The sequence below is a fragment of the Heptranchias perlo genome, chromosome 6 (assembly GCF_035084215.1).
Source record: "Heptranchias perlo isolate sHepPer1 chromosome 6, sHepPer1.hap1, whole genome shotgun sequence".
In the NCBI taxonomy this organism is placed as follows: domain Eukaryota; kingdom Metazoa; phylum Chordata; class Chondrichthyes; order Hexanchiformes; family Hexanchidae; genus Heptranchias; species Heptranchias perlo.
Window position 1 is genome coordinate 2,546,510 of NC_090330.1, and position 26,609 is coordinate 2,573,118.

Here is a 26,609-nt window from a genome sequence, read left to right on the forward strand (position 1 = left end):
CCCGGCCTCTGTGCCTCGATGCTTCACTCCTATAGGTGACTCTTCATTCTCTTCTTTGTCTTCTGATTTCTTTCATTCTGTGTTTCCCTGTCAGGACATACTGAATTACATCAACAGGAAGGAGTTTGAGCCGCTGCAGAAAGTTGACCAGCTGAACCTGGAGAAAGAGAAAAATAAAATATTTCTTCGATTTTGTAAGTACTGGTGTCACATTGTCTGTTACTAGCGGCTACGGCTGGACCTGAAAGGTTTGAATCAAATGTTTTCTTGCGTCCTGTCTGTAGATGAAGAGGAAATCACATTCCCTCCGACGTATCGATACGAGCGAGGTTCCCGCGATGTGTACGTTTGCCACAAGCAGAAGCCTACCGGGGTGCGTACGGACTGTCTCAGTAATTTGCAGATTTTTAGTAAATGTTATCCCTCCCGCCCATATCATCACCCGCTGTAATCGTGTAAATACCAGGGGCACTGACTTGCAGTGACTGAATAAATCCAAGTGTGTTTTAAATGATAGAATCACACAGCACAGAAGGAGGCCATTCGGCCCATCATGCCTGTGCCGGCTCTTCTAAAGAGCTATCCAATTAGTCCCACTTCCCCGCTCTTTCCCCACAGCCCTGCAATTTTTCCTTTTCAAGTATATATCCAATTCCCTTTTGAACGTTACTTTTGAATCTGCTTCCACCATCCTTATGGTAAAGTGCTTAAGTGGAGAATAGGAGGTGGTTAGACCGCACCTGGCGTACTGTGAGCAGTTCTGGGCACCGCACCTTCGGAAGGACATATTGGCCTTGGAGGGAGTGTAGCGTCGGTTTACTAGAATGATACCCGGACTTCAAGGGTTAAGTTACGAGGAGAGATTACACAAATTGGGGTTGTATTCTCTAGAGTTTCGAAGGTTTAAGGGGTGATCTGATCGAAGTTTATAAGATATTAAGGGGAACAGATAGGGTGGATGGAGAGAAACTATTTCCGCTGGTTGGGGATTCTAGGAGTACGGGGCACAGTCTAAAAATTAGAGCCAGACCTTTCAGGAGTGAGATTAGAAAACATTTCTGCACACACAGGGTGGTAGAAGTTTGGAACTCTCTTCCGCAAACGGCAATTGATACTAGCTCAATTGCTAAGTTTAAATGTGAGATAGATAGCTTTTTGGCAACCAAAGGTATTAAAGGATATGGGCCAAAGGCAGGTATATGGAGCTAGATCACAGATTAGCCATGATCTTATCAAATGGTGGAGCAGGCACGAGGGGCAGAATGGCCTACTCCTGTTCCTATGTTCTTATGTTCCTATGTTAGATGGCAGAAGTGATAGCACAAGACAGTAGAAGGCACAATGAGAGACAAAGTGTTAATAGCTTATAGAGGCGAGGGATAGGCAGGTGGAAAGAAAGCATGTAAAACTGGCAAAGTGGAGCAGGCTCACGCAGCCCAAGAGCCTGGTCGTTGGAAGGAGCAGATCGCAGTGTAAGTGCAGGTGTTCTTTGTATCAACAGGTCCGCACAAACGTTCCATCGTGGTGTGACAGGATTTTGTGGAAGTCGTACCCAGAGACCCACATCATTTGTAATTCATACGGTGAGTTACGTATCCTCGTCCCTTCCACTTCCATAACCCTGCGAGAGTTTCCTTTTTATTTATTAGAGTGCATTCTGCTGAATTGCTCCATTATCCTAAATGTCATAAACGGCTCACTTTGTGAATAGTTTTGAAATATTTAATGGCAGCCAGGCGTAGGCCATTCGCCTCATTGTCCCTGCTCCATGCTAAAGGATCGTATAAATACCAGTGTTATAAAGAGGGTGCAGCATTGTGCTTCCAAACCATCAGTTCTAAAGCTTGGACCACAGGATCGAAGGCCAACAGACGTGCTCTGGTGAATGTATATGTCAACAGTTCAATCAAATATACCTCCCTTTTAAAATGAAACAATTACAATTCACCGAGGGACCTATGCACCTCCAGCAGGTTTTTATACCGTGGGTAATCAATTTCATAAGCAATTCTTGTGCAGCGGCTGTTTTTATGTGGGCTAATGTACGACCATACGAATTAAGAGCAGGAGTTGGCCATTCGGCCCCTCGAGCCTGCTCTGCCATTTGATAAGATCACGGCTGATCTGATTGTGACCTCAACCCTACTTTCCCATCTACCTACTATAACCTTTGACTCCCTTGTTAATCAGGAATCTATCTAACTCAGCCTTAAAAATATGCAGTGACCCTGCCTCCACCGCTCTCTGGGGAAGGGAGTTCCACAGAGTCACGACCCTCTGAGAGAAAAAAATTCTCCTCATCTCCGTCTTAAATGGGAGACCCCTTATTTTTAAACTCTGGCCCCTAGTTCTAGTCTCTCCCAGAAGGGGAAACATCCCCTCAGCATCTACCCCTTCTAGCCCCCTCAAGATCTTATATGTTTCAATAAGATCACCTCTCATTCTTTTAAACTCCAGTATATACAGGCCCAACTTGTCCAACCTTTCCTCATAAGATAACCCGCTCATTCCAGGAATCAGTCGAATGAACCTTCTCTGAACCGCCTCCAAAGCAATTATGTCCTTTCTTAAATAAGGAGACCCAAACTGCACACAGTATTCTAGATGTGGTCTCACCAATGCCCTGTACAACTGTAGCAAAACATCTCTACTTTTTATATTCCATTCCATTTGCCTTCCTAATCACTTGCTGCACCTGCATGTGGCAGCGATTTGGACACAGCAAGACCCCAGAAATAGTGAGAGGGATAACCAGTAGAGGGAAGAACATTGGCCAGGGCACATCACCTTCGAAAAGGTGTCATGCGATCTTTCATGTCAACTCATGTTGACCATGAGGAGTAGTTGAGGCAAATAGTATTTAAGGGGAAGCTAGATAAACACATGAGGGGGAAAGGAATAGACGGACATCCTGATAGGATGAGATGAAGTAGGGAGGCAGGAGGCAGGAGGCTCATGTGGAGCATAAACATCGGCATGGACTAGTCCGGCTGAATGGCCTGTTTCTGTGCTGTGGTTTCGATGTGACTTCTTGTAATTCTGTGAAGTAAATGTTAAGACTCGTATCTAAAAATAACTAGGTGATCTCCCATGACGTAACACACAGGAGTCGAGACCAAGTGTAGTCTTCTTAGAATCTTACAGCCTACCCTACCCGGAGACCATTGCTGCTATTGATCACTCCTTGAGTGTGTGGAAAAAGTGCTTTGTGACATCAGTCATGAACTTGCCCTTCAGTGAACTTGAAACTGAGGTCAGGATTAACCATTTCTACGCCACTTGGTATCTTCGAGACCTCAAAAAGGTCTCCTCTCATTGTCTGCCTTCAAACCTGAAGAGTCCAAATTTTTGGGGGAGAATATTGAAGGGAAGAGAAAGCAGCACATTTGATGCGGGTGTGGGACAGGGCTAAATTCGGTGTGGGTTTTGTGAATGAAAGAACCAATTTGGAAATCACACAACTGAAGAGCATTCAACTATTGAAGATTCATTTGACAAGACGTTGAACTGAAATCTCATCTGCCTACACGGGTTGACATAAAAGATCACATGACAGCTTTTTGAAGGTGGTGTGCCCTGGCCAGTGTTCTTCCCTCTACCTCTACTGGTTACTCATCTTGCTGCTTCTGGGATCTTGCTGTGTCCAAATTGCTGCCACATTTGCCCACATAAAAACAGCCACTTCACTTTTCAAAGTAATTCGTTGCACGTGAAGCAGTTTGAGAGATGCAAAATATAAATGCAATCCTGTCATTCATTTTAATAACATTTCTTTTAGATTGATTTATATTTTGTTTTCCCATGTTTTGCAAGTGTGTAATTCTCTTCTCATTGCCCCCCCCTTCCCCCCTTAAATCCAACCCAACCCAACCCAAGCCACACAAAAGAACAAACACATGTGGTCTTCATCAGTGTCTGGCTCTCGGTGGAACAAGATATCCAGTAATCACGGGATCAGACCCAAAAGACCGCAAGGGACCAGCTGTTGCATTTCAACATCGAAACCTCAGCAACTGGGAAATGCTTTCGAAGCTGATGCTTGCTGTTGGGTGTCTCACGGACTAGGCATGTGGTGGGCTCCCCCTCCCCCACCGCTCTTTTACGCCCGACCCCAGAACAAGAGTCTGAGAGTCTGCTGGAATTTCTACTTGCAGACAATTCTAGGCCCTGACACATTAGAGTTTCATGTGCGACAATTAATACACTCTGTGTACGTGTATGCGTGTGCACAAACATCGTATAGTAGAGAAGTCCATCTTTGTTCCTTGCTCCTTTCACTCCTTAGATCAAATATTTTTTCAACTTCCCTGGGGGGAGTGACCATAAAGTTTGATTGTGGATTTACTGGTCCTTGCATCCATTGCAATTATCCAGATAGTTGCAGGAACTGTGCTGATTTCCGTCCTCGTATCTTTCACTCGTTCTCTTTTTATTTTAAACACTCCCCACTCCTCTTTCTTATTGCCACTTTTGCCTTGACAGCACTCCAAGATAATTCAGTGCTTTTGAGGTAAGGAAGAAAGAAAGAGAGAACTTACATGGCGTCTTTCACGACTGTAGGATGTCCCAAAGCGCTTTACAGCCAGTGAAGTACTTTTTTTGAAGTGTAGTCACTTGTAATGTAGGAAATATGGAGTGCTGTATCAATGTATTTCATTAACCTACAGACTCTTTGAAAGCTTGTCAAGTATTTGTTGTGGTGACTAGATTCCCAGCGTTAGGTTGGTGATGGGAAGGGACATCGACAAAGCCATAGAACCTGGTCATATCTATCTGCGGATGCCAAAGTACTCCCATACTTTGAAGTAATAGAAAGATCTTGCATTGATATAGCACCTTTCTCGCCCTCAGGATATTCCAAAGCGCTTCACAGCCAATGAATTACTTTTGAAGTGGAGTTACTGTTGCCGTGGAAGTAAATGTGGCATTCTGTGCACAGTAAGATTCCACAAACAATAATGGAATGAATGACCAGTTCACCTGCGCTCGGTGGTGATTGAAAGAGGAATGTTGGCCAGGACACCAGGAGAACTCCCCTTCCCCTCTGCGAGTACTGCCATGGGATCTTCAACGTCCATCTAGAATGGACCTTGGACCTTTAATAGACCTAAAGGGCCTTGCTTTAACACCTGATATGAAAGGTTGCACCTCCCACTAACACAGCGTTCCCTTGATGCTGCACGGAAGTGTCAGCCTAATTTATTTGCTCACGTCCCAGAGTGGGGTTTGAACCCACTACCCTGTGTCTCGGGTGAGCCTGCTACCGCTGAGCCAAGTTGTCACAGCATAGGCCTAGAAGAGACAATTGTGGTCCAGCAGTTCCTAAAGTTTAAAAACGTTACTAAACTGTATGTCTCATACCCCTCAATTATTTGCCCTGCCAAATATCTAACCAGTTCTCTTGAATTTGCTGACACTGTCTCCCTGTGCAGTTTTTTCCCTCCCATATGGTCACTGTTATAGTCGTTAAATTCTAAGCTAACTCTAATCTTGAATCAGTGCCCCTTTTGTAGAGGTTGTGATTATGTCAAACATATTATTAGGCTTCAGTTTGTCTATAATCTTGAATGTCTCAGGATCTCCCCTGACCCGACTTTTCTTAAATATAAACCTTCTCGGCTTCGTTAGATCTCATGAGAGATCAGGTACCTATCAAATTGGTGGCCATTCACGGCACGGGATTAAGGAGCTACGCTTGTTGGAGCACAGAGACCAATCAAAAAAAGTCATCTGAACAGAGGTCAAGTTAAGAAAGCACGGAACCAAAAAAGAGGCCATTCGGCCCATCAAGCCCACTCCTTCCGCTGATGGAGTACATGGACCCTACTCATTACTAAAATATATTTTCTGCTTGTTTTTCTCTCAGGCTGCACGGATGACATTGTGACGAGTGATCACTCGCCGGTCTTTGGTACTTTCGAAGTTGGTGTGACGTCGCAGTTTGTATCCAAAAAAGGTGGGTGTGTTTATATGGGACTTCAATAACAGGGAGCATAGGAACAGGAGTCAGCCCCTCGAACCTGTTCCACCATTCGATCAGACCATGGCTGATCTGTGCATCAACTCCATTTACCCGTCTTTGCTCCATATCCCTTGATACCCTTACACAACAAAAATCCATCGATCTCAGTCTTGAAAATTTCATTTGACCCACAGCCTTTTGGGGGAAAGTGTTCAGATTTTCTTCAGTACCTCCTCAAGCAGCATCCCTGATATGTGAGCCCAGACACTGTGTATCATCAAGGTATTCTACTGGTGGGGAGAGGGGATTCACAGCAGAGCCAAACCTGTCCTCGTGCAACTTCCAGTAGGGCGTTGCCGTAGCCATCAAGAGCATGGTTCCTGGGTAATGTATTTGCCCATCCTTAGTGGGCAGCACTCTCTCCCCTGAGCCAGAAGGTCGTCGGTTCAAGTCCCACCCCGGAGACTTGAGCACATAATCCAGGCCGACACTCCCAGTGCAGTACCGAGGGAGCGCTGCACTGTCGGAGGGTCAGTACTGAGGGAGTGCAGCACCGTCGGAGGTGCTGTCTTTCGGATGAGATGTTAAACCAAGGCCCTGACTGCCCTCTCAGATGGACGTAAAAGAAACCATGGTACAGTTTGAAGAGGAGCAGAGGAGTTCTCCCCGGTGTTCTGGGTCAATATTTATCCCTCAACCAACACCACTAAACAAACAGATTATCTGGTCAATTATCTCATTGCTGTTTGTGGGACCTTGCTGTGCGCAAAATTGGCTGCCGCATTTCCTACATTACAACAGTGACTTCTTACTTACCCACCCAGAGAGTGGTGAGAATGTGGAATTTACCACCACAAGGAGTAATTGAGGCGAATAGCATAGATGCATTTAAGGGGAAGCTAAATAAGCACATGAGGGAGAAAGGAAGGGAAGGATCTGTTGATAGGGTGAGAGGAAGTAAGATGGGAGGAGGCTCGTGTGGAGCATAATCACCAACATGGATCAGTTGGGCCGAATGGCCTGTTTCTGTGCTGTAAATTTTATGTAGTACTTCAAGTTATGTAGTACTTGGTGGTAAATTGCTTTGGGACATCCTGTGGTCATGAAAGGCGCTGTATAAATGCAAGTTTCTTCTTTATTATGACAACCAAACTTTCACCACTTAAATCATGATTTCTGTAAGTTAATAATGCGAGTCGTTCTGAGCTCTCTAAATGGAAGGAAGCAAAGGGGTTAACAAAATAAACTTCTCTTGACATTTCAGCAGCCTGGTATGTGACAGAGTCCAAGTGAGTGGGCTGTTGATGTCTGTAGCTGCACATGAATCGCTCATGGTTGTTGTGACTGCTTGTGTGTCGCAGGTGATTATAGAGAGGCTGCGTCATTCACTGAATGTGAGGGGCCTGTTATTTGTGTTCTGTATTGTGTTACTGAAGCAGCTGGGAGTGCTGGCTGGCCTTGCAGCTGATGCGAGTGCAGCCGTCCAAGGCAGCAGTGATTATCTGAATGCTATTCCTTGTCGTTCATGCTTCTGTGGACCCCAGAGTCCATCAAGGGTACTTGTGACCAGCAGTGCATTCACGTCTGCTGTGGTTAGACGGTGAATAATAAATGCCGTCACTATAAATAACCACGAGCCTGGACTTGATCAGCAGCATGTTGCAACCCAGGCTTTATCAGAATGTAACAACGTTTCCAAAACTTACTAAAACCAGGCACCACTTATCACAAACATTTTTGTCTATTTTGTGAGTGATTTTTTTTTTTCTGACTCTCGCTGGGATATAGTTCCACGGGCCCTGGCCACACTCCAGTATCTTGCCCAAATGACCATGCTTCATATGTGAGCCTGGAACACTAAGCTATTTGACCATGGGTGGGGGAGCGGTTTGAGCCGAGTCTGATCCTGCTGGTGTCAAAGTTCCACACGTGACGCTGTGCAACGCGGTCACTCGATGGCGATCAGGAGCAGGAACCCTGGATCGTTTTCTCTTTCCCCACCAAGTGCACCGAGGCCAATTGTAGCCCACCTACCATTGCCCTGGCTGAGATCAGCAAACTCGGATCGAGAAAGCTGGAGTCCCACAATATCTTTTCGACGGCACTCCCGTCACGTGAAAGCTCCTTTTGAATTGGAACTGAGTCTTTGTGAGTTCAGCTTTTGAAATTTCATAGAATCGTAGAATAGTTACAGCACAGAAGGAGGCCATTCGGCCCGTCGAGTCCGTGCAGGCTCTCCAAGAGCAGTCCAGCTAGTCCCACTCCCCCGGCCTTGTCCCTGTAGCCCTGCAAATTTTTTCCCTTCAAGTACTTATCCAATTCCCTTTTGAAAGTCACAGTTGAATCTGCCTCCACCACCCCCTCAGGCAGTGCATTCCAGGTCTGAACCACTCGCTGTGTAAAAAATTTTTTGCCTTTGGTTCTTTTGCCAATCACCTTAAATCCACGTCCTCTGGCTCTTGACCCTTCCACCAATGGAAACAGTTCCTCTCTATCTACGCTGCCTAGACCCTTCATGATTTTGAATACCTCCATCAAATCTCCTCTCAGAGCCTTGGTGAGACCACATCTGGAGTATTGTGTGCAGTTTTGGTCTCCTTATATGAGGAAGGATGTCCTTGCCATGGAGGGAGTGCAACGAAGGTTCACCAGACTGATTTCCGGGATGGCAGTACTGAAGTATGAGGAGATATTGGGTTGACTAGGCCGATATTCACTAGAGTTTAGAAGAATGAGAGGTGATCTCATTGAAACATGTAAAATTCTAACAGGACTAGACAGACTAGATGCAGGGAGGATGTTCCCGATGGCTGGGGAGTCCAGAACCATGGGTCACAGTCTCAGGATACGGGGATGCCATTTGGAACCAAGATGAGGAGAACTTTCTTCACTCAGAGGGTGGTGAACCTATGGAATTCTCTACCACAGAAGGCAGCGGAGGCCAAGTCATTAGATGTATTCAAGAAGGAGATAGATATATTTCTTACTGCTAAAGGGATCAAGGGATATGGGGAAAAAGTGGGAACAGGGTACTGAGTTAGACGATCAGCCATGATCATTTTGAATGGCGGAGCAGGCCCGAAGGGCCGAATGGCCTACTCTTGATCCTGTTTTCTGTGTTTCTCAACCCTCTCTGATCTAAGGAGAAGAACCCCAGCTTCTCCAGTCTATCCATGTAACTGAACTCGTTCATCCCTGGAACCACTCTAGTAAATCTCTTCTGCACCCTCTCAAAGGCCTTCACATCCTTCCGAAAGTGCGGTGCCCAGAACTAGACACAATACTCCAGTTGTGGCCGAACCATTGTTTTCTAAAGGTTCATCATGACTTCCTTGCTTTTGTACTCCACGCCTCTATTTATAAAGCCCAGGATCCTGAATGCTTTCTCAACCTGACCTGCCACCTTCAACGATTTGGGCACATATACCCCCAGATCTCTCTGTTCCTGCACCCCTTTTAGACTTTTACCCTTTAGTTTATATTGCCTCTACTCGTTCTTCCTACCAAAATGTATTACTTCGCACTTTTCTGCGTTAAATTTCATCTGCCACATGTCCGCCCATTCTGCCAGCCTGTCTATATCCTCTTGAAGTCCATCACTATCCTCGTCACTGTTTACTACCCTTCCAAGCTTTGTGTCATCTGCAAATTTTTAATTGTGCCCTGTACACCCAAGTCCAAGTTGTTAATATATGTCAAGAAAAGCAGTGGTCCCAGCACCAACCCCTGGGGAACACCCTTCTGCCTATTGAAGATTTTTGGATTCCCTTTTATGTTAGCTGCCAGTCTATTTTCATACTCTCTCTTTGTCCCTCTTACTTCCTTTTTCACTTCCCCTCTGAACTTTCTATATTCAGCCTGGTTCTCACTTGTATTATCAACCTGACATCTGTCATATGCCCCTTTTTTCTGTTTATCTTACTCTCTATCTCTTTTGTGATCCAGGGAGCTCTGGCTTTGGTTGCCCTATCTTTCCCCCTCGTGGGAATGTACCTAGGCTGTACCTGAACCATCACTTCTTTAAAGGCCGCCCATTGTTCAATTACAGTTAGAATCATAGAAAATTTACAGCACAGAAGGAGGCCATTCAGCCCATCGTGTCCACGCCGGCTAATCCCACTTTTCCGCATTTGGTCCGTAACCCTGCAGGTCACGGCTCTTCAGGTGCACAGCCAGGTATTTTTTAAATGAGTTGAGGGTTTCTGCCTCTACCACCCTCTCAGGCAGTGAGTTCCAGACCCCCACCACCCTTTAGGTGAAAACATTTTTCCTCATTTCTGCTCTAACCCTTCTACCAATCACTTTAAATCTATGCCCCCTGGTTATTGACCCCTCTGCTAAGGGAAATAGGTCCTCCCTATCCACCCTATCTAGGCCCCTCATAATTTTCTACACCTCAATCAAATCACCCCTCAGCCTCCTCTGTTCCAAGGAAAACAACCCCAGCCTATCCAATCTGTCATCATAGCTAAAATTCTCCAGTCCTGGCAACATCCTCGTAAATCTCCTCTGCACCCTCTTCAGTGCAATTACATCCTTCCTGTAATGTGGTGACCAGAACTGTACACAGTACTCGAGCTGTGACCTAACTAGTGTTTTATACAGTTCCAGCATAACATCCTTGCTTTTATATTCTATGCCTTGTCTAATAAAGGAAAGCATTTCATATGTCTTAACCACTTTATCTACCTGTCCTGCTAACTTCAGGGATCTGTGGACATGCACTCCGAGGTCCCTCACTTCCTCTACACCTCTCAGTATCCTCCCGTTTATTGTGTATTCCCTTGCCTTGTTTGCTCTCCCCAAATACATTACCTCACACTTCTCCGGATTGAACTCCATTTGCCACTTTTCTGCCCATCTGACCAGTCCATTGATATCTTCCTGCAGTCTACAGCTTTCCTCCTCACTGTCAACCACACGGCCTATCTTTGTATCATCCGCAAATTTCTTAATCATGCCCCCTACGTTTAAATCCAAATCATTAATGTATACCACAAAAAGCAAAGGACCTGGTACCGAGCTCTGCGGCACCCCACTGGAAACAGCCTTCCAGTCGCAAAAACACCCGTCGACCATTACCCTTTGCTTCCTGCCACTGACCCAGTTTTGGATCCAATTTGCCACTTTCCCTTGGATCCCATGGGCTTTTACTTTTTTGACCAATCTGCCATGTTGGACCTTATCAAAAGCCTTGCTAAAATACATCAATCGCGCTACCCTCATCGATCCTCCTGGTCACCGCCTCGAAAAATTCAATCAAGTTAGTCAGATGCGACCTTCCCTTAACAAATCCGTGCTGACTGTCCTTGATCAGTCCGTGCCTTTCTAAGTGACAGTTTATCCTGTCCCTCAGAATTGATTCCAATAATTTGCCCACCACCACGGTTAGGCTGATTGGCCTGTAATTACTCGGTCTATCCCTCGCTCCCTTTTTAAACAACGGTACAACGTCCGCAGTCCTCTCATCCTCCGGCACTACGCCTGTATCCAGTGAAGTTTGGAAAATGATTGTTAAAGCCTCCGCCAGTTCCTCCCTGGTTTCTTTTAACAGCCTGGGATACATTTCATCCGGCCCTGGTGATTTATCCACTTTCAAAGATGCTAATCTCCTTAACACTTCCTCTCTCACTGTGTTTATCCCGTCCAATATTTCACACGCCTCCTCCTTAACTTCAGTCCCTGTTTAATCCCTCTCCTTTGTGAAGACAGATGCAAAGTGTTCATTAAGAACCATACCCACATCTTCCGCCTCCACACATAGTTTACCTTTGTGGTCGCTAATAGGCCCTAGTCTTAGTTATCCTTTTGCTCTTAATGTAATTATAAAACATCTTTGGATTTGCTTTGATTTTACCTGCTAATATTTTTTCATGCCCTCTCTTTGCTTTCCTAATTTCCTTTTTAACTTCACCCCTGCACTTTGTATACTCCTCTGAGCTTTCTATAGTATTGAGTTCCCGATGTCTATCATAAGCTCTCTTTTTCTGCCTTATCTTACCCTGAATGCTTCTTGACATCCAGGGGGCTCTAGATTTGGCAGCCCCTCCCTTTCTCTTTGTGGGAATATGTTTACCCTGAACCCCTTGAATCACCCCTTTCAATGTCTCCCACTGCTCTGACGCTGATTTACCTTCAAGTAGCTGTTTCCAGTTTACTTCTGCTAAATCACTTCTCAGTTTAGTAAAATTGGCCTTTCCACAATTGAAAACTTCAACTCCTGCTCTGTCTTTGTCCTTTTGCATAACTATGCTAAAACTTTTTTTTTTATTCGTTCACGGGATGTGGGCGTCGCTGGCAAGGCCGGCATTTATTGCCCATCCCTAATTGCCCTTATGATCACTACTACCACAAATGCTCTTCCACTGTTGCTACTTCCACCTGCCCCTCCATTTCCTAGAACTAAATCCAGAACTGCACCCCCCCCCACCCTCGTTGGGCTTGCTATATACTGGCTAAAAAAAAATTCTCCTGTATGCAATTTAAGAATTCTGCACCCTCTATACCTTTCACACTGATTGTATCCCAGTTAATATTCGGGTAGTTGAAATCCCCTACTATTGTTTTTGCACTTCTCAGAAATTTGCCTACATATTTGCTTCTCTATCTCCCTCTGACTGTTTGGGGGTCTATAGTACACTCCCAGTGGTGTGACTGCCCCTTTTTTGTTCTTTAGCTCAACCCATAAGGCCTCATTTGGTGCTGCTTCTAAAATATCATCCCTCCTCAAAACTGTAATTGTTTCCTTAACCAAAATTGCCAGCCCCCTCCTTTTTTAGCCCCCTCTTTATTGCATCTGAAAGCACTGTAACCAGGGACATTGAGCTGCCAATCCTGCCCCTCTTGAAGCCATGTTTCTGTAATAGTTAAGATATCATACTGCCACGTGTCTATTTGTGCCCTCAGCTCATCCGCCTTATTTCCTATACTCCTTGCACTGAGGTAAATACACTTAAGGACTGCCAAACTCCTCTGTTGTTTATTTGCTAACCTTTGTTCCCTCTGCCTTCCATTTCCAGTTCCGACTTTATCCCATCTGAATCCACACTCAGGTTCCTATCCCCTTGCCAAGCTAGTTTAAACCCTCCCCGACAGCACCAGCAAACCTCCCCGCAAGGATATTGGTCCCGGCCCTGTTACGGTGCAACCCGTCCAGCTTGTACAGGTCCCACCTCCCCCAGAACCGGTCCCAATATCCCAGGAATCTAAAGCCCTCCTCCTTGCAACACCACCTTTACAGCCACGCATTCATCTGCTCTATCCTCCTATTTCTGTTCTCACTAGCGCGTGGCATTGGGAATAATCCGGAGATTACTGCCTTTAAGGTCCTGCTTTTTAATCTTTTTCCTAACTCCTTAAACTCCGCCTGCAGGACCTCATCCCTCTTTCCATCTATTTCGTTGGTACCGATATGGACCACGACCTCTGGCTGTTCACCCTCACCCGCGCCCCCCCCCTCGCCTGTTCTGCAGCCTCTCAGTGACATCCATGACCAGGGAGGCAACATACCATCCTGGGATCATTCCTGCGGCCGCAGAAACACCTCCCTGCTCCCCTAACTATGGAATCTCCTTCCACTATTGCTCTCCTGACTTGTCTCCTCCCCCCCTGTACAGCTGAGCCAGCCATGGTGCTGTGGTCTTGGCTCTGGCTGCACTTCCCAGGGGGAACCCTCTTCCCCCACCAGTATTTAGAACTGAACACTGGTTAGAGAGTGAGATGCCCTCAGGGGACTCCTGCACTACCTGCCTGGTTCTCCTTGTCTGTCTGGCAGTCACCCAGACCCTCTCTGATTGCACACTCTTAAGCTGTAGGGTGACCACCTCCTGATACGTGCTATCCACAAAATTCTCAGCCTCGCGGATGCACTGCAGTGACGCCAGCTGCCTGCCATGCCTCTTTTTAGATTATTAACTAAACTAAAGCAAATCAAATCTTAAAACCGGTTATTTATAATTTTATCACTCTAGTTAATAAACTAGTTTAAGTTTTCATTTTGCGCTTGGAATTACGCTGTTTTGTGGTGGATTCCTAATGCCTAAAAGTGGAATTTTGCTTGAGGTAGATTCACCCTGACACATAAGTGAAAGAAATATTTACTTTTTAAGCCAGTGACGTTTTTGTGCTTAAACGCTCCTGTTGAACTACCAAAATACTACAAAAGATCACAAGATAATTGCAGGCGAGCAAGGCCATTCACCCCATCTTGGTTTATTCATTTGGAAAGACCCCGAAGTTCCTCCACTTGTATCCAATTGTTTACTAAATGACTAGGGTTTTTGCCTCCACTGTTCCAGCTGGGTGTCCATTCCATATGTTGTTCACTCTACAACAAATATTTTTAGCATTTCAGACATAACGATGACAGCATCGCCGCTGACTTTGGTTTTCTGATCCTTAAAATAGAAGTACAGTAGTTTGCTGACTGACTCTTTCTTAAATTTGGCGCTTTTTTGCCTGCCAATCTTGGATTCCGATTTACCCGGGCCAGATCCGTTCTCATCCCACTGAAATTGGCCCTCCTCCAATTGAGTATTTTTACTCTAGATTGCTCCTTGACCTTTTCCATAGCTAATCTGAACCTTATGATACGATGATCACTGTTCCCTAAATGATCCCTCAATGACACTTGCTCCACTTGGCCTGTCTCATTCCATAGAACCAGATCCAGCAATGCCTCCTTCCTCGTTGGGCTGGAAACGTGCTGGTCGAGAATGTTCTCCTGAACACACTTCAAAAATTCCTCCCCCTCCTTGCCCTTTACACTATCGCTGTCCCAGTCTATATTAGGATAGTTGAAGTCCCCCATTATCACTACTCTATGGCTCTTGCACCTCTCTGTAATTTCCCTGCAAATTTGCTCCTCTATATCTTTCCCACTAGTTGTTGGCCTGTAGAATATCCCCAGTCGTGTAATGGCACCTCTATTGTTTCTTAACTCTAACCAAATAGATTCTGTCCTTGACCCCTCCAGGACATCCTCTCTCTCCAGGACTGCAATATTCTCCTTAATCAATATAACCAACCCCTCCTTTTTTTTCCTTCCCTATCTTTCCTGAACACCTTGTATCCAGGAATATTAAGCACCCAGTCCTGTCCTTTTCTTGAGCCAGGTCTCCGTTATCGCCACAACATCATATTCCCATGTGGCTAATTGCACCTACAGCCCTCCAACCTTGTTTACAACGCTTCATGCGTTTACACACATGCATTTATTTTATTAAGTGCGTGCGCGTGCCTGAGTGAGTGATTTAAGATTTCTTTTTCTTGCTGCTCTGCTCCATTCAGCACGGAGAAGGCAGGTAGCGGGGAGCTACTGCCAGTTGTTTTACCCAACTAGCTGTTAATGAAAGCACACAGGGCTGGCCTGGCGGCCTTAGTCTCCAGGGAGTTTATTGCCAAGGCAAGAAACCAACAAAATCTCGCTGCTTATTACTCATTCCTGCTTCATGATTAAACTCAGGTCTCTCCAAGACGTCCGACCAGGCTTACATCGACTTCGAGAATATCGAAGCCATCGTGAAAACTGCCAGCAGAACTAAGTTCTTCATCGAGTTCTACTCGACTTGCCTGGAAGGTGAGTAACTTGGTGAATGGAAGCCTCCTCCTCCTCCCCTCCACCCCCACTGTGATGTTTCTCCAGATTGATCTGGCACGATCAGCTCTTTATTGAAGTCCAGATTGTAATGGTCCGTATCAATGGGTGGCTCGAGCTGACCAAGAAGGGGTCAGGGCCGATAGGACCCAAGCCTAGCACGGCCACACTGCAATGTTCCAAAGAAATGGTCACTCTGTTTTATTTCAGGTGCGTTTATATTTTGCCTATTTTCACTGATCCCATCACGTTGCTCTCCCCATTACTTAGCCAGGTGCTGCCCCTGAGTGCTGGGCTCCACTATAGGGTTGCTGTACTGCAGCAAGTGCAGGAGCCTGGCTGCACGAGTTTACAGATCCTTAAACACCATGGTGGATTTGGAGGTTTTTTTTTAAAAAAAAGCTAGTATCAGTAAAAGTGACCATGCATCTGTCGGATGTAAAAACCCGACTGTTTCTCTAATGACTTTTAGGGAAGGAAACCTGCCGTCCTCACCTTGTCTGGGCCTATAGTGACTCCAGTCCCACGTCAATCTGGTTGACTCCTAACTGCCCTCTGAAGTGGCCTAGCAAGCTCCTGTGATGCATCAAACCGCCACCAGCAGTTCAAGAAGGCGGCCCACCACCACCTTCTCAGGGCAGCTAGCGATGAGGAATAAATGCCGGCCTTGCCAGCGACGCCCACATCCCGAGAACGAATAATAAAAACATGTTGCACATAGTGACACCACTATTCCCAGCCAGAATGGAGATGATTGGGTAATTCCCCCATCAATCACACCTGGAGACCCCAGCTGTAAGTGACTGGACAATTTGTATTATGTAACTATCCTCCACTCACTGCATTTTTTTGGAGAAATAATCCTGCTGTACTCAGGAGACTCTTGTTTGCTGAGTAAATAGACTCTGTTTCCTGCAGTGTATGCGTAAATTAAAACCGCAAATCCAGCCCCGCCTCCAACTCGTTGGCTGACACATCGGTGTCAATACTAACTCCGTTTATAAAACAAAAGGTGCTCGTATTCGTGGACATGAAGCCTTCGGTTCCCGAGTGTGGGGCAACTTACTCCGTGGAGTATAACTGAGAGTCGGAGTCCCGCCGTATCCTGCCGACTACACTCCCGTCACGTGAAAGCTCCTTTAGAATTAGAACTGAGTCTGTCTGTGAGTTCAGCTTTGAAATTTGTTTGAAGTGCAGGCACTGGAGAAGGTGCAAAAACGATTTATTATGATGATACCAGAAATGAGAGGTTATACCTATCAGGAAAGTTTGAATAGATCAGGGCTTTTTTCTGTAGAAAAGAGAAGACTGAAGAGTGACCTGATAGAGGTCTTCATGATTATGAAAGGGTTTGATAGGGTAGACGTAGAGAAGATGGTTCCACTTGCAGGGGAATCCAAAACTAGGGGCCATAAATAAAAGATAGTCACTAACTCATCCAATAGGGATTTCAGGAGAAACTTCTTTACCCAGTTAGAATGTGGAACTCGCTACCACAAGGAGTAGTTGAGGTGAATGGCATAGATGCGTTTAAGGGGAAGCTAGATAAACACACGAGGAAGAAAGGAAAAGAAGGATATGCTGATCGGGTTAGATGAAGAGGGGTGGGAGGAGGCTTGTTGTGGAGCATAAACATCAGCATAGACCAGTTGGGCCGAATGGCCTGTTTCTGTGCTGTACATTCTTTGTAAAAACAAAAGTGTATTTTTCGTTGCAGTATGTAGTTTGTGTTCGCCGCCTCCATACAGATTGCGCGTAATCATCACTCTCACTCCAAGTGACTAGTGGCCAGTGTAAGCACACACAGGGACTCCTTAAACATAGTAAACTCCTTAAAGGGAGTAACTAACAAGTTTAATCTAAGGCAAGTCATGGTCGCAGAGCTCGCACCTGTGATATGCTCCTCCTGCGCTATGTGGGAAGTCATGGACACTACCAGTGCCCCTGGCAACTACATGTCCAGGAAGTGTGTCCAACTGCAGCTACTGACCAACCATATTTCGGAGCTGGAGCTGCGGGTGGATTCACTGTGGAGCATCCGCAATGCTGAGACTATCGTGGATAGCACGTTCAGTGAGGTGGTCACACCGCAGGTAAAGATTACGCAGGAAGAAAAGAAATGGATGACCACCAGGAAGAGTAAGCAGGACTAGGCAGGTAGTGCAGGAGTCCCCTGGGGCCATTTCTCCCTCAAACAGATATACCGCTTTGGATACTGTTGGGGGAAGATGGCTTATCGGAGGAAAGAAACAAGAGCCAAGTTCGTGGCACCACGGGTGGCTCTGCTCCACAGGATGGGAGGAATAAGAGTGGCAGGGCTATAGTGATAGGGGATTCAATTGTAAGGGGAACAGATAGGCGTTTCTGTGGCCGCGAACGTGACTCCAGGATGGTATGTTGTCTTCCTGGTGCTAGGGTCAAGGATGTCACGGATCGGCTGCAGGGCGTTCTGGAGGGGGAGGGTGAACAGCCAGTAGTCGTGGTCCAGATCGGTACCAACGACAAAGGTTAACAAAAAGGGATGAGGTCCTGCAAGGTGAATTTAAGGAGTTAGGAGATAAATTAAAAAGCAGGACCTCAAAGGTAGCGATCTCAGGATTACTACCAGTGCCACGTGCTAGTGAGTATAGGAACAGGAGAATAGACCAGATGAATGCGTGGCTGCAGGGATGGTGTAGGAGGGAGGGATTTAGATTCCTGGGACATTAGGACCGGTTCTGGGGAAGGTGTCACCTGTACAAGCGGGACGGGTTACACCCGAGCAGGACCGGGACCAATGTCCTCATGGGGTTGTTTGCTAGTGCTGTTGGGGAAGATTTAAACTAGAATGGCAGGGTGATGGGAACCTGAGCAGGGAGACAGGAGGGGGAAACAAGGATAGAAACAAAAGACAGAAAGGGAAGAAGCAATAGTGGAAGGCAGAGAATACAAGGGCGAAAAACAAATAGGGCCATAGTGCAAAATCAAACTAAGATGACTAGCAATCTTAAAAAGACAAGTCTAAAGGCATTGTGTCTTAATGCGCAGAGCATTCACAATAAGCTAGATGAATTAACAGCGCAGATAGATATTAACGGTTATGATATAGTTGCGATTACGGAGACCTGGCTGCAAGGTGACCAAGGATGGGAACTGAACATCCAGGGGTATTCAATATTTAGGAAGGACAGGCAAAAAGGGAAAGGATGTTGGGTAGCGTTGTTAATAAAGGAGGAAATCAATGCAATAGTGAGGAGGGATATTGGCTCGGAAAATCACAATGTGGAATCTGTATGGGTGGAACTAAGAAACACCAAGGGGCAGAAAATGTTGGTGGGGCTTGTCTATAGGCCCCCAAACAGTAGTGGAGATGTAGGGGAGGGCATTAAACAGGAAATTAGAGACGCATGCAAGAAGGGTACAACTATAATCATGGGTGACTTTAATCTACATATAGATTGGTCAAACCAAATTAGCAATAATACTGTGGGGGAGGAATTCCTGGAGTGTGTACGTGATGGTTTTCTAGACCAATACGTTGAGGAACCAACTAGAGGACAGGCGATCCTAGACTGGGTATTGTGCAATGAGAAAGGATTAATTAACAATCTTGTTGTGCGGGGTCCCTTAGGGAAGAGCGACCATAACATGATAGAATTCCTCATCAAGATGGAGAGTGAAGTAGTTGAATCCGAAACTAGGGTCCTGAATCTAAATAAAGGAAATTACGAAAGTATGAGGTGCGAGTTGGCTATGATAGATTGGGGAACTTTACTAAAAGGGATGACAGTGGATAGGCAATGGCTAATATTTAAAGAACGTGTGCAGGAATTACAACAATTATTCATTCCTGTCTGGCGCAAAAATAAAACAGGAAAGGTGGCTGAACCGTGGCTTACAAAAGAAATTAAGGCTAGTATTAGATCCAAAGAGGAGACATATAAAATTGCCAGAAAAAGTGGCAAGCCTGAGGATTGGGAGCAGTTCAGAATTCAGCAAAGGAGGACAAAGAGATTGATTATGAGGGGAAAAATAGAGTATGAGAGTAAACTAGCAGGGAACATAAAAACTGACTGTAAAAGCTTCTATAAATATGTCAAGAGAAAAAGATTAGTGAAGACAAATGTAGGTCCCTTACAGTCAGAAATGGGGGAAATTATAATGGGGAACAAAGAAATGGCAGAACAATTAAACACATACTTTGATTCTGTCTTCACAAAGGAGGACGTAAATAACCTCCCAGAAATGTTAGGGAACCAATGGTTTAGTGAGAGGGAGGAACTGAAGGAAATCAGTATTAGTAAAAAAAAATAGTGCTAAGGAAATTAATGGGGCTAAAGGCTGACAAATCCCCAGGGCCTGATAATCTACATCCCAGAGTACTAAAGGAAGTGGCCCTGGAAATAGTGGATGCATTGGTGGTCATCTTCCAAAATTCTATAGACTCTGGAACAGTTCCTACAGATTGGAGGGTGGCAAATGTAACCCCACTATTTAAAAAAGGAGGGAGAGAGAAAACACGGAATTACAGACCAGTTAGCCTAACATCAGTAGTGGGGAAAATGCTAGAGTCTATTATCAAAGGTGTGATAACAGAACACTTGGAAGGCATTAACGGGATTGGACAAAGTCAGCATGGGTTTATGAAAGGGAAATCATGCTTAACAAATCTACTGGAGTTTTTTGAGGATGTAATTGGTGGAATAGATAGGGGAGAACCAGTGGATATGGTGTATTTGGATTTTCAGAAGGCTTTTGATAAAGTCCCACCCAAGAGGTTAGTGTGCAAAATTAAAGCACATGGGATTGGGGGGAATATACTGGCACGGATTGAGAATTGGTTGACAGACTGGAAACAGAGAGTAGGAATAAACGGTTCTTTTTCCGTGTGGCAGGCAGTGACCAGTGGAGTACTGCAGGGATCAGTGCTTAGGCCCCAGCTATTCACAATATATATCAATGATTTGGATGAGGGAACTAAATGTAACATTTCCAAGTTTGCAGATGACACAAAGCTGGGATGGAATGTGAGCTGTGAGGAGGAGGCAAAGAGGCTCCAATGTGATTTAGACAAGTTGGGTGAGTGGGCAAGAACATGGCAGATGCAGTATAACGTGGATAAATGTGAGGTTATCCACTTTGGTTGTAAAAACAGAAAGGCAGATTATTATCTGAATGGTGATAGATTGGGAAAAGGGGAGGTGCAATGAGACCTGGGTGTCCTTGTACACCAGTCGCTGAAAGTGAGCATTCAGGTGCAGCAAGCAGTTAGGAAGGCGAATGGTATGTTGGCCTTCATTGCAAGAGGATTTGAGTACAGGAGCAGGGATGTCTTACTGCAGTTGTACGGGGCCTTGGTGAGACCACATCAGGAGTATTGTGTGCAGTTTTGGTCTCCTTATCTGAGGAGGGATATCCTTGCCAGGGAGGGAGTGCAACGAAGGTTTACCAGACTGATTCCTGGGATGGCAGGACTGACGTATGAGGAGAGATTGGGTCGACTAGGCCTATATTCACTCGAGTTTCGAAGAATGAGAAACATATAAAATTCTAATAGGACTAGACAGACTAGATGCAGGGAGGATGTTCCCGATGGCTGGGGTGTCCAGAACCGCCTTCTTGAACCACACGGACTGCAGCGGTTCAAGAAGGCGGCTCACCACCACCTTCTCGAGGGCAATTAGGGATGGGCAATAAATGCCGGCCTTGCCAGCGACGCCCACATCCCGTGAACGAATAAAAAAAAATTAAAAAAAACCAGGGGTCACAGTCTCAGGATACGGGGTATGCCCTTTAGAACCGAGATGAGGAGAAATTTCTTCACTCAGAGGGTGGTGAACCTGTGGAATTCTTTACCACAGAAGGCAGTGGAGGCCAAGTCATTAAATATATTCAAGGAGGAGATAGATATATTTCTTAATGCTAAAGGGCTATGGGGAAAAAGCGGGAACAGGGTACTGAGTTAGACGATCGGCCATGATCATTTTGAATGGCCTGCTCTTGCTCCTATTTTCTATGTTTCTATATTTGCTGCTTTATAAACACCCTGCTGTGCTGTGCTTGGTGTACTGATTGTTTGCAGGGGTTCGCTTTGCGAGGCGAGATTCCGGACTGGGCCCGAGGAGGTTGGTCAGAGAATTCATGTGGAGGTCAATGTCCACATTTCGTGGCGTTCCTGATTTGTTTTTTTTAGTCATTAAAATTCGGCTTCCTCCCATCTTCCACCATTTCAACTTCCACCTGCCCTTCCCGTGGTACTTTCTTGTGCAAGCACAGGAGATACAACCCCTCTCCCACACCAATCACCAGGGCCCAAACACTCCTTCCATTTGAACATCAGAACATAAAAATAGGAGCAGGAGTAGGCCATAATACCGCCCCTCGAGCCTGCTCCGCCATTCAACAAGATCATGGCTGATCTTCAACCTCAACTCCACTTTCCTGCCCGATCCCCATATTCCTTGATTCCCCTAGAGTCCAAAAATATACTGTCTCAGCCTTGAATACTCAATGACTCAGCATCCATAGCCCTCTGGGGCAGAGAATTCCAAAGATTCACAACCCTCTGAGTGAAGAAATTCCTTCTCATCTCAGTCTTAAATGGCCGACCCTTAATCCTGCGACTATGCCCCCTAGTTCGAGACTCTCCAGCCAGGGGAAACAACCTCTCAGCATCTACCCTTTCAAGCCCCCTCAGAATCTTATGTTTCAATGAGATCACCTCTCATTCTTCTAAACTCCAGAGAGTAAAGACCCATTCTACTCAACCTCTCCTCATAGGACAACCCTCTCATCCCAGGAATTAATTTACTGAACCCTTGTTGCACCGCCTCTAAGGCAAGTATATCCTTCCTTAGATAAGGAGACCAAAACTGTACACAGTGTGGTCTCCCCAATGTCTTGTACAATTGTAGTAAGACTTTCTTACTCTTGTACTCCATCCCCCTTGCAATAAAGGCCAACATGCCATTTGCTTTCCTAATTGCTTCTTCTTCCACCATGCTAACCTTTTGTGTTTCTTGTACCAGGACACCCAAATCTCTCTAGACAACAAAATTTAAGTTTCTTACCATTTAACAAAAAAAATACTCTTTCTATTCTTCCTACCAAAGTGAATAACCTCACATTTCCCCACATTGTTCTCCATCTGCCACCTTCTTGCCCACTCACCTAACCTGTCTATGTCCCTTTGCAGACTCTGTGTCCTCCTCACAGCTTAGTTTCCCACCTAGCTTTGTATCATCAGCAAACTTGGATACGTTACATTCAGTCCCTTCATCCAAGTCATTAATATAGATTGTAAATAGCTGAGGCCCAAGCACTGATCCTTGCGGCACCCCACTCGTTACAGCCTGCCAACCTGAAAATGACTCGTTTATCCCTACTCTCTTTTGTCTGTTAACCAATCCTCTATCCATGCTAATATATTACCCCAAACACCATGAGCCCTTATCTTGTGTAACAACCTTTTATTTGGCACCTTATCGAATGCCTTTTGAAAATCCAAATATACCACAACCACTGATTCCCCTTTATCTACCCTGCTAGTTACACCCTCAAAAAGCTCTAATAAATTTGTCAAAGACAATTTCCCTTTCATAAAACCATGTTGACTCTGCCTAATCATGTTATGATGTTCTAAGTGCCCTGTTACCACTTCCTTAATAATGGATTCCAGCATTTTCCCGACGACTGATGTCAGGCTAACTGGCCTATAGTTCCCTGTTTTCTCTCTCTCTCTCGAATAGCGGGGTTACATTTGCTACCTTCCAATCCGCTGGGACCGTTATAGAATCTAGGGAATTTTGGATGATCATAACCAATGCATCCACTATCTCTGTAGCCACCTCTTTTAGAACCCCCGGATGTCGGCCATCAGGCCCAGGGGATTTATCAGCTTTTAGTCCCATTAGTTTGTCCAGCACTTTTTCTCTACTAGTAATTACTTTGTTCCTCACTCTCATTAGTCCCTTGGTTCCCCACTATTTCCGGTATGCTTTTTGTGTCTTCTACTGTGAAGACAGATACAAAGTGTTTGTTTAACGCATCTGCCATTTCCTGATTTCCCCATTATAATTTCTCCTCTCTCAGCCTCTAAGGGACCAATGTTTACTTTTGCTACTCTCTTCTTTTTTACATACTTATCGAAGCTCTTACAGTCTGTTTTTATATTTCTTGCTAGTTTACTTCCATATTCTATTTTCTCCCTTTTTATCAATTTTTTGGTCGTCCTTTGCTGGTTTCTAAAACTCTCCCAATCCTCAGGCTTACTATTCTTGGCAGCATTACAGGCCTCTTCTTTTAATCTAATACTATCCATAACTACTTTAGCTAGCCACGTGTGGATCACTTTTCCCGTGAAGTTTTTATTTCTCAATGGAATGTGTATTTGTTGAGAATATTGAAATATTTCTTTAAATGTTTGCCATTGCTTTTCAACCATCACACCCTTGAATTTAATTCCCCAATCTATCTTTGCCAATCACCCCTCATACCTATGTAATTGGCTTTATTTAAGTTTAAAACTCTAGTTTCAGACTTAAGTACGTTACTTTCAAACTCAATGTGAAATCCTGTTATATTATGATCACTCTTCCCCAGAGGATCCTTTACTAATTAACCCTGTCTCATTACACAATACAAGATCTAAAATAGCCTCTTCTCTGGTTGGTTCCAGGACCTAATCCCCTTGGAAACCATCTTGAATGCATTCCATGAACTCGTCCTCCAAACTACCTTTGCCGATTTCATTTGCCCAGTCTATATGAAGATTAAAGTCCCCAATGATTACTGCATTACCTTTTGTTGCAAGCTGCTATTATTTCATGATTAATACTCTGTCTAACGGTATAGCTACTATTAGGGGACCAATAAACTACTCCCACCGGTGTTTTCTGCCCCTTGTTATTTCTTCTTTCCACCCATACTGATTCTTGAGACAGCATCTCACCTATGCAAAGGAATAGAAGGGTATCCTGATAGGGTGAGATTAAATAGGGAGGGAGGAGGCTCGTGTGGAGCATAAACACCAGCATAGACCAGTTGGGCTGAATGGCCTGTTTCTGTGCTGTAGTTTTGATGTAACTCGATCCTCTAATCTGGTATACTACATTCACAGCTCTCCACTGGGGAGACCAAACGAAGGTTAAGTGTCCTATTCAGCTCTATTCTGTCTATAAGTGTGACCCTGACCTTGCTGTGGCTCGTCACCTTGCCTCCTTCCTCCCGTTCCCACTCCGACCTTTCTTGTCTTTGGTCTTTCACCCTGTTCCGATGACACTCGTCTTTTTGCTGGGCACTCTGCTGCCCCCTGGTCTGAACAGAGATTTTGATGAGCTCAGATTTTGGCTCTGGCCTTGGCTCACTGCATCACAGCAGTGGACTGATTGTGTCTGGGAGGTGAGGCGACATGCTGATATTTAGGGTGGCGATCCTTTGTCCAAGCCCGATGCCCCTGGTAGTTGAACGGAGACAGAATGGGGAGCTGCTGTGATGCCCACATTTTCCTCTCCCTCCTCCCTCTCTCCATCCCTGTCTTCCCCGCCTCTCCCTCTCCCCTCTCCTATCAAGGTTGAACAGCCTGCTAACATTCACTGTCTGGGCTGACTGGCTCTTGGTGGGCAGCCGGCATGCACAGGTTTACCCCAACAAGAGTCACCACGTTTGGGAGGGAGTAAAAGAACTTAACACCCTTGTCTTCACCCGTTCTGTTGCAGAATTCAAGAAAAGTTCAGAAAACGATACGCAAAGCAGCGACAACGTCAACTTTTTGAAGGTTGGCTGGTCTTCAAGGCAACTCCCGACGGTAAATCAAACAGACCGCATGTCGCTTTGCGCAGGTCGTGCGCTGTCCTGCCATATTTCATGCTTGTGATTCACCACTGAGTTAACATAAGAAAGAACTTACATTTCACAACCTCAGGACGTCCCAAAACGCCAATGAAGTACTTTTTCGAAGTGTAGTCAGTGTTGTAATGTCGGAAACATGGCAGCCAATTTGCGCACAGCAAGATCCCACAAACAGCAATATCCCACAAACAGCAATGTGATAATGACCAGATCATCTGTTTTCAGTGATGTTGGTTGAGGGATAAATATTGGCCCAGGACACCGGGGAGAACTCCCCTGCTCTTCCTCACAATAGTAGCCATGGGATCTTTACGTCCACATGAGAGGGCAGACGGGGCCTCGGTTTAACATTTCATCTTAGAAATGGCACCTCCGATAGAGCAGCACTCCCTCAGTACAGCACTGGGAGTGTCAGCCTGGATTATGCACTCCAGTCTCTGGAGCAGGGCTTGAACCCACCCCTTCTGACTCAGTGGTGGGAGTGCTACCCACTGAGCCAAGTCTGACACCGAGCTAGGGTGAAGTACTGGTGGGTACAGGTGTGTTGTTCCTGGGAGCAAATTGAAGCAATGAATTGAGTGTATGATGCAACATTGGGACATAATGGCTTAAATGTTATTTTTTTCCCATGGAGGGTATAGATTCCAATGTACTAAATATGTCCAGTAACAACACGAGATTGTTACATTTCAAAAGGCTGATTGTTAGCCTGTTATCAGTGAAATCAGGAATGATCAATGTATTTTGTTTTAAAGCTGAAGCCAATTCTGTCGGATATCGAGTATCTCCAGGACCAGCATCTGCTCCTCACAGTCAAATCCGTGGATGGTTATGAATCCTACGGTAAGTCGTGCTATTGTAGCAGGAGGGAGCAGGGGAGGACAGGAGGTATTCCGCTTAATCCCATTGCAGTGACGATCAGAAAGAGGCATCTCGGGGAAGGGAAGCTGCCACCCCTGCCCAGTCTGGCCTCCACGTGACTCCAGTCCCACACTACATGGTTGACTTTTAATATTTGAAATGACCCCAGCACCTTCTCAGGGCGACCGTCAATGGGCAATAAATGTGGCCTCGCCAGCGTGACCCACTTCTGCCACAGAAACTCTTATCCATGCCTGTGTCACCTGTCGACTCACTTACTCCAGTGCTCTCCCAGCTGGCATCTCATCCTCTGCTCTCCATAAACTTCAACTCATTTAAAACTCTGCTGCTGTATCCTTTCCC

The 26,609-nt window shown here is 45.5% G+C and overlaps 1 protein-coding gene across 1 annotated transcript in view; it reads left to right on the forward strand.

Moving 5' to 3' along the window:
- The window catches only part of inppl1a (inositol polyphosphate phosphatase-like 1a), a 146,018-nt gene that overhangs the window by 104,488 nt on the left and 14,921 nt on the right, over window positions 1-26,609 (forward strand). The window contains exons 16-22 of the mRNA XM_067985599.1: window positions 95-194; window positions 285-373; window positions 1,502-1,583; window positions 5,867-5,956; window positions 15,426-15,539; window positions 25,253-25,341; window positions 26,141-26,228. Of these exons, the coding sequence (XP_067841700.1) occupies window positions 95-194; window positions 285-373; window positions 1,502-1,583; window positions 5,867-5,956; window positions 15,426-15,539; window positions 25,253-25,341; window positions 26,141-26,228 (652 nt within the window). The remainder of the gene's footprint in view (window positions 1-94; window positions 195-284; window positions 374-1,501; window positions 1,584-5,866; window positions 5,957-15,425; window positions 15,540-25,252; window positions 25,342-26,140; window positions 26,229-26,609) is intronic.